Raw genomic sequence first — 17,085 nt, 5'->3', positions numbered from 1 at the left:
CCACTACGCAGAACGCAGTGCACAACAGTTTAAAAATTTGGAAAAACCAACTTGCCTCTAAGCCAATGTCATAAAAATTTCAAAAAAAATACGGGTTGGGGTTAAGTTGAGGTAAATTCACAAGTACAAAAGAACCAGACACCAAAAACAATAATAGTTAATAAACTTAAAGGTATCTATCGGTTATATACTTTTTTTGTTGTTGCTTTCCTAATGAAACTCGTTACATAAGTTCTTCAGCTAAATGTATATATATATATAAACTGCTTCTGATTCAGTTGCTAGCACAAAACGGTTAGAAAGTTCAAAAGGAGATATATAAGTGTGGAAATCAAAGTGACACCGATCGAAAGGACTGAGTATAAGAAAAAAAAACAAATGAAACTATTTCGATTATATATGTGAGGCTGCCTATGTTTTTTTCCTAAGAGGTGATGTTTCTCATTCAAAATAGATAAAGTAATGGCACAATAGCGATGGGATCGATAGGATACTTACTCGGTAGATTCGACTGTCGGCGTGGTAGGCATGATCATCAATATACAATTAGTAAGAATGGTTGTTATTATAAAAAGTGAAAACAGTGGATGTACTAAAATATAAATAGCTACACGACGTATAGGATTGAACGGATCTAGTACATATAATGCATTGGTTGCGGAGAAACGAAAAATATCTTTTCCTTTACTAACTACTACGAATGTCTGCAAAGAGAAGAGAAAATTAAAAGAATGAGATTAGTTAGAGCTCGGAGAAACAATTCAATGTAAAAATGTTGGCATGTTGGGATTTTTGGCTAATTTGGCGTGGTCATTGCTCCCGTGGCCGAGTGGTTAGCTTCCCACATTATCATGACGGGGGTTCGGGATCGATTCCCGATCCGGCCGGGGGATTTTTCGTCAATGAAATTTCTTCCGACTTGCACTGTGATGACGCGTATCCCAGAGCTTGCCACTCCAGAATACATTTGTGGCGTGTTATCCGGCATAGAAATCTCAACTAGGTACTACTAATAAATATGACGCTAGTAATACCCACGTTGAGAAGGTAAAAGTTCCACTGGGAACGTTGGTGCCATCCAAGAAGAAGAAGGCGTGGTCATTCCTCGCCATAAACTTCGAGTAGCCGGACGTGATCCGTGTGCGTATCCGTTATTATATCGTTTTCGGTTACCGTTAGCTGGTGATTTTTTCCGTTTTGGGGCATTTTATACGCGTGGCGTTCGAGCCGTTCGCTGTGAAAAACTTGTACGAAAGGCTAAAAAAGCGGCTGGCTTTTCGCAGAGTCAGTTACACTTAGAAAATATATTTATAAATTAAACGAATATTTACATAAAATATAATATAAAGTGAATGTTAAAAAACATTAGATTATAAGCGGCAGAGGGTGGGGGATCTCTTGATATGAAGATCTCCAATTTCGAAACAAGTGACTTCCCCTTTCGTACAAAAACAAGGGACAGCAAAAACGTTGAAACGTGTTCCTACATTGGAAGATAGTTCTTCCAGGGACGAGTCAGCTCACCCTACCAAGCCCCCCTCGAAAAAAAATCACACATCTCCCTCCTCCACCCTCGAATAATCCCATTCTTCCACCCTTGATTTCACTTAACCCTTCTGGTGTACCCGTTACAACTCAACCCTCGTCCTCGCCATTCCCCTCTGTTGTCACCGTTCCTTGTCCCAGAGTCAATCCAGAAAATGCACCTGGAACTGACCCATGGATAGGCTGACCAAATAGTTCAGCCCTAAAAACGGAACACGCAAGCCAAAATACAAGGTTATTTCATAAGTTTACGCCCTTTTTCATGCGAAATGAATATACGCTACTTAACATTTTGCGGACCGCTCACAAGATTTCTCGTTTTCGCGTTCCTTCTTTACGGACTTGTGTGAAAATAGTGGATAAAAGTTTTTGTTGCGTGCAAGTTTCTGTTCAACGTCTTGCTGGATTTAATGAATAATGAATTATTTCAATTGAAATAAATTGATAGTTTATCAAGTAACAACCTTCAAAATCATGCTAATTAGATAGAGAATTGAATCATTCATCTTTCCACATAATTCATTTTTTTCTTGATTGTGATAGAGAAAAGTTATAGACTGAAATGTGAGCATGGGTCTATATAGGAAAATATACAGAATTTTTAAAAATCAAAAAAAAGTTATTCATTATTCGATAGAGAAATATTTTACCTATCTTCCAGCCACAATTTTATTAATCTGAAAAGGGTCTGAGAAAAATTATAGGCCAAGTTGTATGGGAGAAATTAATTATTTTAATGAAATTTGAAAAAAGTTATTTGAAAGGACCGAAAACACATCCTCGAGATAGTACTCATTCGATAAAGATTATTTTTATTTATCTTTAGCCAAATTTTCATTGGTTCGAAAAGGGTATGAGAAAAGTTATAGCCCAAAACCTATATAACTTGTATGGGGGAAATTTATTAATTTAAAGAAAATTTTAAAAAGTTATTTGAAAGGACCCAAAACATATTTTTGAGATAATACTCATTGGATAGAGAATTCTTTTATCCATCTTCAGCCAAATTTTCATTGGCCGGAAAAGAGTCTGAGAAAAGTTATGGGCCAAAATGTATACAAGTTGTAGGAAGGAATTTAATAAATTTATCGAAAATGGAAACAGAACTTTTTCACACTCGAAAAAAAAAAATTAAGGGACAAAGTGCGAAGTCAAAATTTTTAGGCGATTTTTGAAATGCTTTAAAATCGTGAAATATCAACGCATGAAGATGGGATATAAAATTGTTTGAAGCATAATTTACAAAGATTTACACGGAATATTTCACAGTGAAATTTGTGTTCCGATGTATGAAGATGTAGTGAACAAAAATATCGGGAAGAAATGAGAAATCGATTTATTTCCGTTTTTTCAAAGATAGCAATAATTGGATCATCAACTATCTTTCATTTGATTTCTATAACGTTGTTGTGGACCATTCAGTACTGAGATATTATTGTATGAACAAAAAATTTCGAATTTGTATTTGATAATAAGTAGTTTAATAAATAATAATCGAGAAACAGTTTTGAAAATTCTAATAAATTCTATACACCCAGGATTTTTCTACGCGGGGGATAGAATTTTGTTAAAATTTGTCGCAGTACACCATAGTAGATGTACTTTGAGTATTTTCTCAAATTTTCATTTCCAAGCCTATTGAGAATAGGGAAAAAAGATAAACTCATTTTTTCACTGTAGCTCTTATAGTGTACCATATAGAAGAATTATCTTATTATTATCTGAAAAAAATCACACGTATCTATAAAAGGCGTAGGAACACATTGAATACGAATTATAGTAGTACTGAATCTCTGAATTCTCAAAAAAAATTAATATTTCAAGATTTATTTTAGTACTTCAATTTTTTAGGAATTTATTTTTTGATTATATTTTTCGATATATCATAGTAAGATACACTTTCAATATTGTTTTCAATTTTTTATCTCGAAACTATTGAGAATGGCGTGCTAAAAATTGAACAGTACGTTTTTCACCATAGATTACACGAATTACATAGGAATTCCAAAAATAGGCAAAATTTCTATACAATAGAAATTTTTACTTCCTATTTACTTTTTACCTCCTTATCCAGCCAGACCCTTTCCCCCGTACAACTCGTGAACGTTTTGGTCAATAACTTTTCTCATACCCATTTTCGGACTAATGAAAATTTGACTAAAAATAAATAAAAATATTCTTTATCGAATGAGTGCTACCTCGAGAATGTGATTTCGGTCCTTCAAATAACTTTTTTCAATTTTCTCTAAAATAATTAATTTCTCTCATACAACTTGGTCTATAACTTTTCTCAGATCCTTTTCCGATTAATAAAATTGTGGCTGGAAGACAGGTAAAATATTTCTCTATCGAATAACTTCGATAACTCTATTCGAACTTTTTTTGATTTTTAACCCTCCTGTACTCGCGTGCAAAATCATAACACGTATACTCGCGCACGGTGTCACAGACCGAAAATTGAACTTCTCTGTAATGTTGCCATTGTGTATTTTTCAGGTTTTATTGGCATTTTTTTGAAGAAGAGGGTATGATTGAATGAAAAAACTCCAAAAAATATGTTTTCTTCGTCTTTATTATGTTTTAATAGTCAATCTAATTCAGCCTCCTCAAAATAGAGGAATTTTTGATACTCCAACACAAATAACGAAATTCGAATTTTTCACTCTTATTAATTGAAAGTAAGCAACTGAATATAATTGATGGTGTATAGAGCTATAAAATAACATAAAAAAGTATTAATCGATTGTGGTTTTATTGGAGTAAGAATCAGAACATAGCATAACTGCATGCTCGAAACAAATATATTTTTTTACATTTCATGCAGTTGTTGCGTGTTTTTCGAGTCTTTTATCGAAGAGAAGGATGTATAACGAACTTCTAGATAATTACCAGATGATAAAGGTTTTGGAATATAAGTTTTGCATATTTCTAATATTCTTTGTCTCTGTTTTCTTGTTAAACTAAGAATTAATGCCTTTTTTAGATGGGGCATAAAAAGATGATATAAAAGGATTTCTAGGAACTTCCTTTTCTTTTTCTTGTTTTCTTATCGATATTATCCATTATAAATAAAATGTTCCCGAAACTGTAACTGTTAAAAACTATCATAAGCCACCGATTAGTTTATAGTTAACTGTTTACAATTATTCCACAAGTGAAATTCTTCCACAAGTGTGTATATGAAACTCGAAACTCGAAATTGTCAGCATCGAATTTTTAAACTAATTGCGGACGATTCTAATAATTGTAGTACCACCCCATAAAAAGAGATTTCATAGAAAAAATCCTTCCAATCGGTGTGGTACTACAAAATAGACACAAAATATGTCCACTCCAGAAATTATTTTTCCATTTATGTAAGCATTCGAAACTGTCACGGATTCTTTGTTCCACCTTTTTATCCCATCAATTATAATTCCTCACACTATTGCATACCAAAATGCATTCACCTATCTGAACAGGAACTTTCATACTAATGTTACTTTGAATCACTTCAAGAATGGACTCAAATACAATGCATTTATAACGTTATGTTTTTCCTAGATTATACTTCCATTTTTCAATGTACCACAACGCAGTATCGTTCCATTTGCCTCTGTTTTAAGAAATTTAAGCTTATCCGTTTTTTCACCTGAATCAACTAGACTTTTTAAAAAAAATTGTATCTCACTAGTCAAAAATATTTCTTCCCTCTCACCCTTATAAAATCAACAAGTCTTCAGTAGCCGATACACCGTCTCCTTCAACAATGCCAATTAATGATTGAAAGGTCACAAACTGGTATTTGGTAAAAAGCAGTTACAGTTTGAGACATGTGGTTTCGAATTTTTGTTTCACCATCTGTAATGCAATTCTAAGAAAAAAATATTGAGAAAAATATTTTATCTTCATAATCAAAATACGATACAAATTGATAAAAAGACGGGACCATGAAAAATGGTCGAAAAAACGGTACTGTCCCATTCAAAACGATACGTTTGGTCAGTCAACTCATGGGTTGTTTTCTTCCGGCCAAAATCAAATAGTTGAGCCTTGAAGGTCATTTGGACGTAAAAATATCTGAACAGATACACTTCAAATTTGTAAGGTAAGACCCAAACAAATTGCGAGTTGTCGTTACTTACCGGAAGGACGCGAAATATACTGTTCCTGATAAGCATTTCGCTCTCGAATATCACGTATTTATTCCCTCCCATGACGTAGAAACTGAGTGGATGATAACTGAAACCGGTCTGAAAAATGAAAAAATAAGTAGTGGAGGTGGCAAGTTCGAAAGGCTGCCTTCGATGGAATGTCTTGGAGTGTCACCAACTCGGAAAAGTCTCCAATGAGAAAAAAAGAGATTTACGCCGTCCGATTCGTTTCGAGTCACTTTTCCAAGTTCATCTCTCCCGAACTATATCATGGTAAAAAACAGAGGCTACCGGTGCGGCTCTTCGTGCCAAAGCCCATGACTTGCCAAAAATGCTATTCAGTTGGTCACATCGCAGCTTATTGTGCCAAAAAGGAGTACAGTGACACTTGCGGAGGAACGGCAAGTGAAAGTTATAAGAGTCGCTGTGAAAAGCAGAAGCGTTCTTTGAAAGAACTCTCGAAGCGCACCTTTGCGGAAATTTTGAAGGGCGCTTCTCCACTGGTCAAACAACAGCAACAAAAAAAGTACAACTTTCCAATCGGGATTTATAAATATGTCGGGATTTATGAGATTGTCTTGAATATTCTTGGACATAAAATGGGTCTTCGGTATAGTTTCAATACTTGCTATGAAAAGTAGAATAAGTAGGATAGTAAATATATATTAAGTATAAGAATAGATTTAAGAATTGAGTGCTATCATCAACATTGTTTCAATCTCCCATCCCATCATTTTCCTAAAAAATATGTCTCCCTTCTAAATTCGAGTCGACCGCGAGTAATCGGTTTGCTACCACACTAAATAGCCGTAGAATTAGGAAATTTGTTCTTTACAGTAATAAAAATATAGTTGAAAATTCGGCTTCATAAAACTTATGTAACTGAGCCTGTAAAAAAAAAAAATTATTGAAAAAAACTATGGGTGGGTTATACCTAAGATATAACCGTAAGGTTGACGTAGGGCTACCGTTGACTTGGTAATCATTTGAGTGTATTGATTAAATTATTGATTAAACCAATGATTGAATGCAACAGTTTCCGAATTCAGTCTGAAGTATGGCATGATGCCTTGTTCATTTCATTCATTTGTCGTGGACTTCCATAACATGTGAACGGAAGACTGGCTGAGCGATCAATGTATTTGACATTTTCCTCTGAAGTTATAACATCTCTCAAGTGTACGTACTTCTCAAAACCGCGAATTTGCTTGATTTGATGAACTTAGTTTTGATTTTGACATGTAAGCTTTACGCATATTGTTCAATCGACATTATCGACGTTATCGCAGCAAATTGCTATCAACATTTTGCCAAACGGTCTACGTAGAAGTTCAGTGAGCTGAATACATGAAGGGATATCTTCCAATGCAGTCTTGAATAACCGAGCAGAAGCGTTGTGTTTAATTCTATACCGAAAAAATCCTTGACCGAACCCAATACCTATGTCCGTATCAACCGTGAAGCTAGAGTCTTCCCGCCTTTCTAGATTCCCTATAATGACATGTTAATAGGACACACAAGTCTAATTCTAGCCATTACGTCAGGCCCTCCATAATCGTGGTATAAAGAAGTATACTGGAATTCGCATTCAGATCTGCTACAACCTAGAAAAAATCTCGTTATAACCATCTTCTTAACAAATAAGTTTACGAATATTTAGGATGGACTATCTTCAGCTTCATTCCAGTTTCCACACTGGAGCCTTCGAAATGATTTTCATTACTTTACTTTTACATATGTTCAATCTCAATTTTCTATGCCTGCCAAAGCGCGCGATGCTCAAACTATTGTAGAATTCACAATATTTTTTTCAAATTAACTAACAATTGAAAACTAAAAGTAAACTAAAAACCATCATTGCTACAGCCAGACAAAAATAAAACACAAACACATGCACGAACAAAAAAGAATCCATCCATCATTACTTCGTCATCTACATAGTAACACTGACTATCGAACAAGTCACAATTCCAAATAATTATTTAAAATCTCCTTACAAATATTTTGGAATATTTTGAGCTTTGTTGTTATCTTTGATTCACGGGGCAGTGTATTATACAATCGGTATTCTTTATATAAAAATGAGTTTTGAGTACAATATATCCGCAAGCTCATGGTCCTGAGGTCACTTGCTTGCCTAGTAAAGGGTGTGTCACATCAAATTGCATCACGGAAAAAACGCTGTAGAAATTTAATTTTTAGGAATTATATTATCAGCTTTGGTTTTATAATCAGATAAGAGTGTATAGATCACGTTGGCCATGCTTCACTGTCAATTTTACGTAAATTTGGAAAAATGTCGTCGAACGGAAAAGAGCGTCGTGAATTAATCTTGTACACTCATTTCGAGAATCCGGAGTTGTCACATCGGGACATCGGTAAGATGCTGGGAATCGTCCAATCCACGGTCAGCAGAGTACTAAAACGATACTTCGAGAACCTAACCATCGACCGGAAGGTGAAGAACGGCAAAAATGGATGCTCCGTCAGTGAAAAAAATCACAAGCGCGTAGTTAAGCAGTTTAGACGTGATCCGAGAAGTTCGGTCCGGGATGTCGCCAATAAGCTGAATTTGTCAAGTTCATTCGTCCAGCGGACCAAGCAGCGGGAGGGCCTGCGTACATACAAGGTTCAGAAGGCTCCTAACCGCGACGAAAGGCAAAACATGGTGGGGAAGACGCGAGCCCGGAAGCTGTACACCGAAATGCTGACGAAGCCGCATTGCCTGGTAATGGACGACGAAACCTACGTCAAAGCGGACTTTCATCAGCTACCGGGCCTGTTGTTCTTCTCCGCAGAGGACAAATTCAGCGTTCCGGAGGAGATTCGCAAGCAGAAACTATCCAAGTTTGCCAAAAAGTACATGGTGTGGCAAGCGATCTGCTCTTGCGGAAAGCGGAGCGCCCCCTTCGTGATGACCGGCACGGTAAACGGGCAGGTTTACCTTAAGGAGTGCCTACAGAAGCGCTTACTACCACTATTGAAGCAGCACGAGGGCCCGACCATCTTCTGGCCGGATCTCGCTTCGTGCCACTATTCAAAGGACGTGTTGGAGTGGTACGAAGCCAACGGGGTCACCTTCGTGCCAAAGGAAATGAACCCGCCCAACGCGCCGGAGCTTCGCCCAATAGAGAAATATTGGGCGATTATGAAGCAGGCCCTCCGGAAGAACCCAAAAGTTGTCAAATCGGAGGCGGACTTCAAGAGAAAATGGATTTCTGTTAAAAAAAAACTACAACCTGACGTTGTACAGAACCTTATGGACGGGGTAAAGAGGAAGGTGCGAGCATACGGGCTTGGGCTCGAAGTATGAATAAAAAGAAAATGCCAAAAGTTGTTTAATAGTTTTTATTTTACTGTCTAAAATTTTCAAAAGGATCGGTCTACTGGGCGAATTTCTACAGCGTTTTTTCCGTGATGCAATTTGATGTGACACACCCTTTATTGTGTTGGTGTATATCTCTTCCATAAGTTATAATATTCTGCCAGAGCGCAAAAGTAAATAAAAGCTCATCAGAGTGTACTCTCCAGTGAATTTATCCGTAGAGAGTTATCTAGAACTATGGTGCTTATAGACCAAAGAGGAGCGCTCTCGTTGAGGATGTTTAAATTCAAGTTTGTTCCACTTCAATCAGTCATCTAGATATTGCAGTTCATGGTTCATTTTTATGTAAGAATCTGGAAATGTATCTGCCACAACGAATATTACAGTGTCGTCAGAAAACAAGTTCACGTCGCTATTGCTTAACACCCGTTTGATAGCATTGTACAGCAAGAACAATAATGGCCCCAGAACACTTTCTGGTGGGACACCCAAAAAACTGGTTCAGCTGACGATTTACAGTCTCTGTACCTAGTGATCTGTGTTCTCTGCTGTAGAGGTAACTCTCAAACCAATTCAATGTAGATCCGGTTGCAAAATAACTGGAAAGCAAATCTATTAATTTTCGACGATCAATTGTTTCGAAGGCTCTTTTTAGATCAATAAATACGGTCAGCACAACTTTCCTTTTTCTCAATAGCTTGCTTCCATTTCTGTGAACCTTGTAGTACCACATATTCCAGCGATCGCACATCAATGGCTGCGCAATCATAACTGAGTGGGTTTCCGAGTGGACATTCGTTTATGTACAGATTTGCAAAGAGGTTCATCTTCAAAACCTTGCACCCCAAGCGTCACGCTCTCGTTTTCGAAACGTGGAATAGTTCTATAACTATAACCGAGAAACTAAATTTTTGACAGCTGATCGTGACATAACCTGCTACACTATAGCCAGAAACAAAAATGGAGAAATTTCTCGCGTAACTTTTGAAAAGGTCCTATGTAACAAATGTAAACAAATCGAGTTAATGGATGCACGCTATTAGTTTTCAATCATTGAATGTATTACAAAAACAATCGTTCACGTATCTATCTTCTTCATCTTTTTGTCGCCGATACAAAAAATATCCAATGTACAGATTCGAATTTTAAGCACCCGGCTGTTACTTCGGACGCCACTTTCCTCCGACGGCCGAAACGTCCGAAGTAACAAAGCAGTCAAAACAACTCGCAGTCGTACTTCGGTCGTTTTGGAATTTGTTTCTTATAGGTGTTGTTATCGATTTCAGTGCAATTCAACGAGTGATAACAATAATAATCAGTCTTTAGAACGAAATGCTGATATTTGGATTGTTGTTTATTAGTTAGTTTCAAATTTTAATAGTGCAACGTAATATGTCCAATGTGCAAACGCGGGCAGTCAAAACGTCCAATATAACATTTTTCGCTCCGAGGCTTCAACCTTAATCTCAAATCACGGAACAATAGTTACGATTGGTTTTACGAAGTTATTCTTGACAGCTAGTGGTGAAAACAGTGATAAAGATTGATAGCTTTTAAGACAATTCGCGAAATAATGTTCGGGTCTTCAACTACGTTTTTCTCGAGTTGGCGAAAATGTTACATTGGACCTTTTCAAAAGTTACGCGAGATTTGTGTAACTCGCTTGAGTACAATCTTGTTTTCTATTCATAACCTTATTTAATCGGGTTCTAAGAGATAGATGTGAGCCTGACATGCATATTCATGTTTATATCGTTTATAATTTCTCTCGTAGCCACACCACACCTGACCATTCCGAGGCCCCAAGTGCACCAAGGGATACCCCGTAATGACACCCCAACCGGTTGCGAGCCTGGTTACTACCGCGGGCTCATCCTCCATCCTTCTCTCTCTGGAGAGTAATAGCGGGTGTGTTCAACTGCGAAAAAACGTCAATTGTTTGAAACTTCCACGCCACAAGCATAAACACAGCAAACGGCAGCAGTTTCAACAGAGGCAGGAGGCAGCACGACATTAACATTTGATGTGAATTATTCCACAAAGCACCCTTTTTTCCGTTTGCCACTTTCCACTCCCGCATTTCCAACATTCTCACATAGCAAAAACCAAGTAGGCCACAATGAAAACCGGATGCCGTCTGGTTTCGAGAAACGTTATTTTTTGTTTTGTTGCTGGATTACGATTTAGCGGCAGCAGCAGCAACAGAAAAAAATAAGCCACTATGGCAAGAACGATGACGACAAGCCGTCGACGGAGTCGGAAGAAAAAAATCCGCAAAGCAATCGATAATGTGGATATCGTGTGTTGTGTTAGCCACCCCAACCCAAGCCGGCGTTTGCTGTTTTTTTATGGTTTTCTGTGCGGGACCGTGGCTCACGTATGGATGCGGAACTTGGGAACATTGTACGTGTGTGGGGGAAACCGGAAGCTGAAACTGATTACTAGATGCATCCAGATTCATCACGGTTATTCTCGGGATTTGAACCCCGAGCTAACCAACGATAAGAGAAGCGCGATCTCTTCCGATGCGCAACTTGTTACTTACCCTTTGATTCGAGTAAAAACCGTCGATATCCTCGAGAGGCGTGGAGGCCAATTCCGGAGGGAAGCTGCCCTGCATTCGAACAGGGACTGGCACTCCCTGCTCAAGTGTGGGATCCGGCTGGGGACCTTCATCCTCATCCTCGTCGTCGTAGCGTATCTGCGCGTAACGAAATTAGTTCGATGTTCGAAGCGTTCATTTGCGTTTTTAGTTGGGAAAAAAGAAAAGATGCTTGTGTTAGTAAATCAGTAACCACATCGGGACTGAAGATGGGTAAGTGCTGAAAAAAAGAAATCGAAACGTAACTTACATCTAAACAGAGAGACAGATAGTGACAGACTAAAATAGTATCACCGAATTGATGTTCAAAGTGAAGAACTGTAATATGTTTTCAAAATCAAATAACCGCACAGAACATGTGTGTAACAAACCATTTTCTATACAAAAACTTACACCAGAAATGTACAGAGTTAAACAATTAGTTGTTAATGGATCAAGCCAAAATGTAAAAGAAGCTTTCGAAACGCTCCAAATGAGATCAAAAATGAAATCAAAACGGCGAGAAAATTAATCAGCTGGTGCTGGATAATAATGATAACATACTGAGTTCATTATGAGAGAAAGAGCCCTTTGAGATTCGATTAACCCTTTCGTTACGAGCGTCGTCTATAGACGACATCCGTCCTGTGTGTACGAGCGTCGTCTTTAGACGACATGAAATTCATACTGCTCTTCGAGCACACCAGCGCGATGTGCATACTATCCAACGCAGTGCTCCGTACAGGGGTAGCACTTCGGCGGAGCACATTGCCGTAATGAAAGGGTTAAATCTAGAACGAAAGATGGAACCTATTGAACGAACAGCATAAGTGAAGTGATGATGAGGGAGAATGAAGTAATTCAGCCTAAGATAGACGAACGGGATGCGCTATGTAGCGCTATCCGACAGATTCAACGATTCACACGAAGACATACGAATCCACGAAGATTCCATTCTTACGAAAGGGTTGGAAGGAAGATTGATAAAAACATTGTGGTCTTTTTGGAATTTGGATTAGAAGCCTCGCCAACAGGCTGTACCGCAAATGATATATAGGAGAAGTGTGTAATACGCACCCCCTAAACGAGAATGGATGTATCTTGACCGTGCTCACAAAATTTAAGGTAACAAATACGTCAGTACGTAGATTAGTTAACCCTCAGTCATCTGCGCTCGTTCTGTATTTAAGATACTGAATAACAAAAGGGCTACGAATTTTATTTTGTAAGGCGCCCAAATTCTAAATTTCCAATCATACGGTGTTAAATGGCCCAGCAGTATAAGTTGTTTCTCTCAGAGACTATAGAGCTTTCTCTCAGAGAAACAGCTTGTATGAATGAGAGATTCCATCAATGTATTCCCTTCATGCCCACCAGTGAAGAGAAGAAACTGTTTCTCCGGTGAGCGTGTTCTCCCTTTATTCGTGCATTAGTTCTCCAGTCCGCATTCTTATTTTCCTGCATTCTCTGAGCCCATAATATAGATGCCAGATGTGAAGACATTTAATTTTGTGAAAACATACTGAGGTCATTTCAAAGTAGTATGTGAAAACAATCGTTTGTGTGATTTAACGAACATGATTTAGAAATATCGGGAAGGTTTGCTCATTTTGTTCATTATGATTACATTTGAAGACATTTATTCGTGCCATAGAGATATTTGAAAACATCATGTGACATCCCTCGCATAAAGGGTGTGTCACATCAAATTGCATCACGGAAAAAACGCTGTAGAAATTTAATTTTTACGAATTATATCTTCAGCTTTCGCTTATAATCAGATAAGAGTGTATAAATCACGTTGGTCATGCTTCACTGTCAATTTTTCGTAAATTTGTAAAAATGTCGTCGAACGAAAAAGAGCGTCGTGAATTAATCCTGCGCACTCATTTCGAGAATCCGGAGTTGTCACATCGGGACATCGGTAAGATGCTGGAAATCATCCAATCCACGGTCAGCAGAGTACTAAAACGATACTTCGAGAACCTAACCATCGACCGGAAGGTGAAGAACAGCAAAAATGGATGCTCCGTCAGTGAAAAAGATCACAAGCGCGTAGTTAAGCAGTTTAGACGTGATCCGAGAAGTTCGGTCCGGGATGTCGCCAATAAGCTGAATTTGTCAAGTTCATTCGTCCAGCGGACCAAGCAGCGGGAGGGCCTGCGTACATACAAGGTTCAGAAGGCTCCTAACCGCGACGAAAGGCAAAACATGGTGGGGAAGACGCGAGTCCGGAAGCTGTACACCGAAATGCTGACGAAGCCGCATTGCCTGCTAATGGACGACGAAACCTACGTCAAAGCGGACTTTCGTCAGCTGCCGGGCCTGTTGTTCTTCTCCGCAGAGGACAAATTCAGCGTTCCGGAGGAGATTCGCAAGCAGAAACTATCCAAGTTTGCCAAAAAGTACATGGTGTGGCAAGCGATCTGCTCTTGAAGCGGAGCGCCCCCTTCGTGATGACCGGCACGATAAACGGGCAGGTTTACCTTAAGGAGTGCCTACAGAAGCGCTTACTACCACTATTGAAGCAGCACGAGGGCCCGACCATCTTCTGGCCGGATCTCGCTTCGTGCCACTATTCAAAGGACGTGTTGGAGTGGAAGCCAACGGGGTCACCTTCGTGCCAAAGGAAATGAACCCGCCCAACGCGCCGGAGCTTCGCCCAATAGAGAAATATTGGGCGATTTCGAAGCAGGCCCTCCGGAAGAACTCAAAAGTTGTCAAATCGGAGGCGGACTTCAAGAGAAAATGGATTTCTGTTCAAAAAAAACCTATAACCTGACGTTGTACAGAACCTTATGGACGGGGTAAAGAGGAAGGTGCGAGCATACGGGCTTGGGCTCGAAGTATGAATAAAAAGAAAATGCCAAAAGTTGTTTAATAGTTTTTTCTTTTACTGTCTAAAATTTTCAAAAGGATCGGTCTACTGGGCGAATTTCTACAGCGTTTTTTCCGTGATGCAATTTGATGTGACACACCCTTTACAAGCTATTTCTCTCGTGAGAATGTTTATGACCCCCCTATATAGAAATCAAAGACATAGTCCTATGTCAAAATTCAAATCGCAAACCAATCTATCCGCAACTATCAAAATACGGTTCAATTTTGGTTATTGAAAGCCTTAAATCTCCGCGTTCATTGATTTTCAAATGGTTCCTTCGGCTTCGGGTTGTTTGTAACCACACTAAAGTCTTTTCCGACAAGGTAGGGTAAATGATTTTAGTTTGTCCGATTTGGGGTGTTCTTACGCAACTAGTAAATGCAAATCGATTTTTCTTCATGAAAATAACATACAGGGTTTTCCATTTCGGGCTTCCGAAAGTATACAGCTCTGCGCTGACAACTGTTTGACATAGCTGTCAACCAAAGCGTCATATCGTTAGTTGAATGTCTGCCATTTTACAATATGGGTCGTTTTAGCATAGCACAACGTGTTAATTTTGTTAAATTATACTATAAAAATGATGAAAAACCGGCAAATGTTTTACGGACGGATTTTGGTCGTCATGGACGGCCTACAGAGCACACAATCGCTAATGTAGTGCATAAATTCGAACAAACTGGATCCGTAGCGGATATTGTGAAACCTGTGCATCATCGTAATGTAATAATTCGGCCGAAAATATTGCCACTGTTGCTGCCAGTGTGGAGGATGACCCGAATGTTTCGATTCCACGGCGTGCTCAGCAATTGGACTTATCAAACACATCACTGTGGCGAATTTTGCATTTGGACTTGCACCTACATCCATATAAAGTCCAACTGGTACAAAAATTAGAGCGTGGTGACCATGGAATGCGTCGGGCATACGTCGATTGGGTGAACGAACAACAGCAGCAAAATTCTGAATTTTCGCATCAAATTTTCTTCAGCGATGAGGCACATTTCGAGCTCGGTGGATATGTGAACACCCAAAATTTCCGTATATGGGTCTCAGAAAATCCACACGTGATTGTTGAGAGGCCATTGCATCCGCCAAAAGTCACTGTTTGGTGCGCATTATGGTCTGGTGGAATCATCGGGCCGTATTTCTTTGGAAATGAGTACGACGAGACGGTAACTGTGAATGGTGAGTGCTATGGCCGTATGTTAACCGTTTTTTTTGCCACAAATTGAAGATATGGATACGAATGACATGTGGTTTCAGCAGGACGGCGCCACGTGCCACACAACCCAACCGAACATGGCCATATTGCGAACGAAATTTGAAGAACGCATAATTTCGTGTTTTGGTGATGCCAATTGGCCGTCCAGATCATGCGATTTGAACCCGCTAGACTTTTTTTTGTGGGGTTATGCGAAAGACCGTGTCTATGCCAACTCTCCACAAACTCTTGAACATTTGAAAGACAACATTCGTGAAGTTATGACCGAGATACCGCCCCATATGTGCCGAAAAGTCGAAAAATTACCTGTTCCGGATCAAGGTGTGCGAGGAAGCCCTAGGTGGACATTTGAATGATGTTGTATTTCACACATAATGGCATAAACCAAACTTTAATTTGAAATAAAAGTTTCGTCGAAATTCGAATTCTAAGTGTGTTTTATTTCAATTTACTTTTGGAATTTAAAGTTGGAAAACCCTGTATAATCGATCCAATTTTTCCCCATGTCTCTAGTTGCTGATACGCGTTGAAATAATCCAATTTTTTATGTTTCTTAACGATTTTCCTCAAAGAGGAATTATGATCATGGTTTGATCACCTCTGATCATGGGTTGTCCGGCTTTAGAAATCACAATTTTTGAATGAAAACATTTGAATTCTCAAGTAGATGTTGCATGTATCATTGCTTGAGTTTACCGTCATCATATTGATTCATCCATTCATAATTTAGGCTTTCTTCAGAATATTGCATTTTCCTGGACCTTTTTAAAAGTGTTATCCTCAACACACTCAACATAGAGGAACTTTATTCCTGCTATGCGCGAAGGACACAATAAACAAACTGCAGCGCGCCAAGCGGTTGCCATAGAAATCATGCGGACAAAACAACATTATTGAATTGGACAACTCATGATCAGAATTGAATTCATCAAAATGCGTTAATTTAATGGTTTAGCTATGTAAATCTGATACATATGATGTGCAAGAATGATGTTTACAATATTTGTAAGTGTTATAATCCAGAAAAGGTCTGAATACGTGCGATATATTCATCTAGTGATCAATTAAAAGCTAGCTCGAATGAGGGGCGCATTGACACCAATAGATGGTATATTTTATAATCCTTTAAAACATGTGATTCCGTAGAAAAATACTATAAAGCTAATGTAAGTCATGAAAAAGACAATTTTATTTATATGTTTTGAAACATTCGAATACTTGATTTGACAAAGATGTGCTGAATTAGAGCATTCGAAAAAGTGGACAAACCATGATCATATTTTCGACTGGACAAACCAAAATAATTTACCTTATCATGATGGAAAAAATGAGAAGATATTTTTCAGGAATGTCCCACAACGCAAGATACTGTGATCCAAAATTGCGTTGTAACTA

At 38.5% G+C, this 17,085-nt stretch overlaps 1 protein-coding gene across 50 annotated transcripts in view; it reads right to left on the bottom strand.

Annotated features, from left to right (window-relative positions):
- The window catches only part of LOC129765188 (sodium channel protein para), a 338,936-nt gene that overhangs the window by 158,980 nt on the left and 162,871 nt on the right, over positions 1-17,085 (bottom strand). For all 50 annotated transcript variants that reach the window (XM_055765192.1, XM_055765154.1, XM_055765144.1 and 47 more), the window contains 2 exons: positions 11,549-11,704; positions 499-704 (listed from right to left, as the gene is read on the bottom strand). In XM_055765192.1, the coding sequence (XP_055621167.1) occupies positions 499-704; positions 11,549-11,704 (362 nt within the window). The remainder of the gene's footprint in view (positions 1-498; positions 705-11,548; positions 11,705-17,085) is intronic.

Source organism: Toxorhynchites rutilus, chromosome 2, assembly GCF_029784135.1.
Source record: "Toxorhynchites rutilus septentrionalis strain SRP chromosome 2, ASM2978413v1, whole genome shotgun sequence".
In the NCBI taxonomy this organism is placed as follows: domain Eukaryota; kingdom Metazoa; phylum Arthropoda; class Insecta; order Diptera; family Culicidae; genus Toxorhynchites; species Toxorhynchites rutilus.
This window is presented reverse-complemented; position numbering and strand designations above follow the sequence as displayed.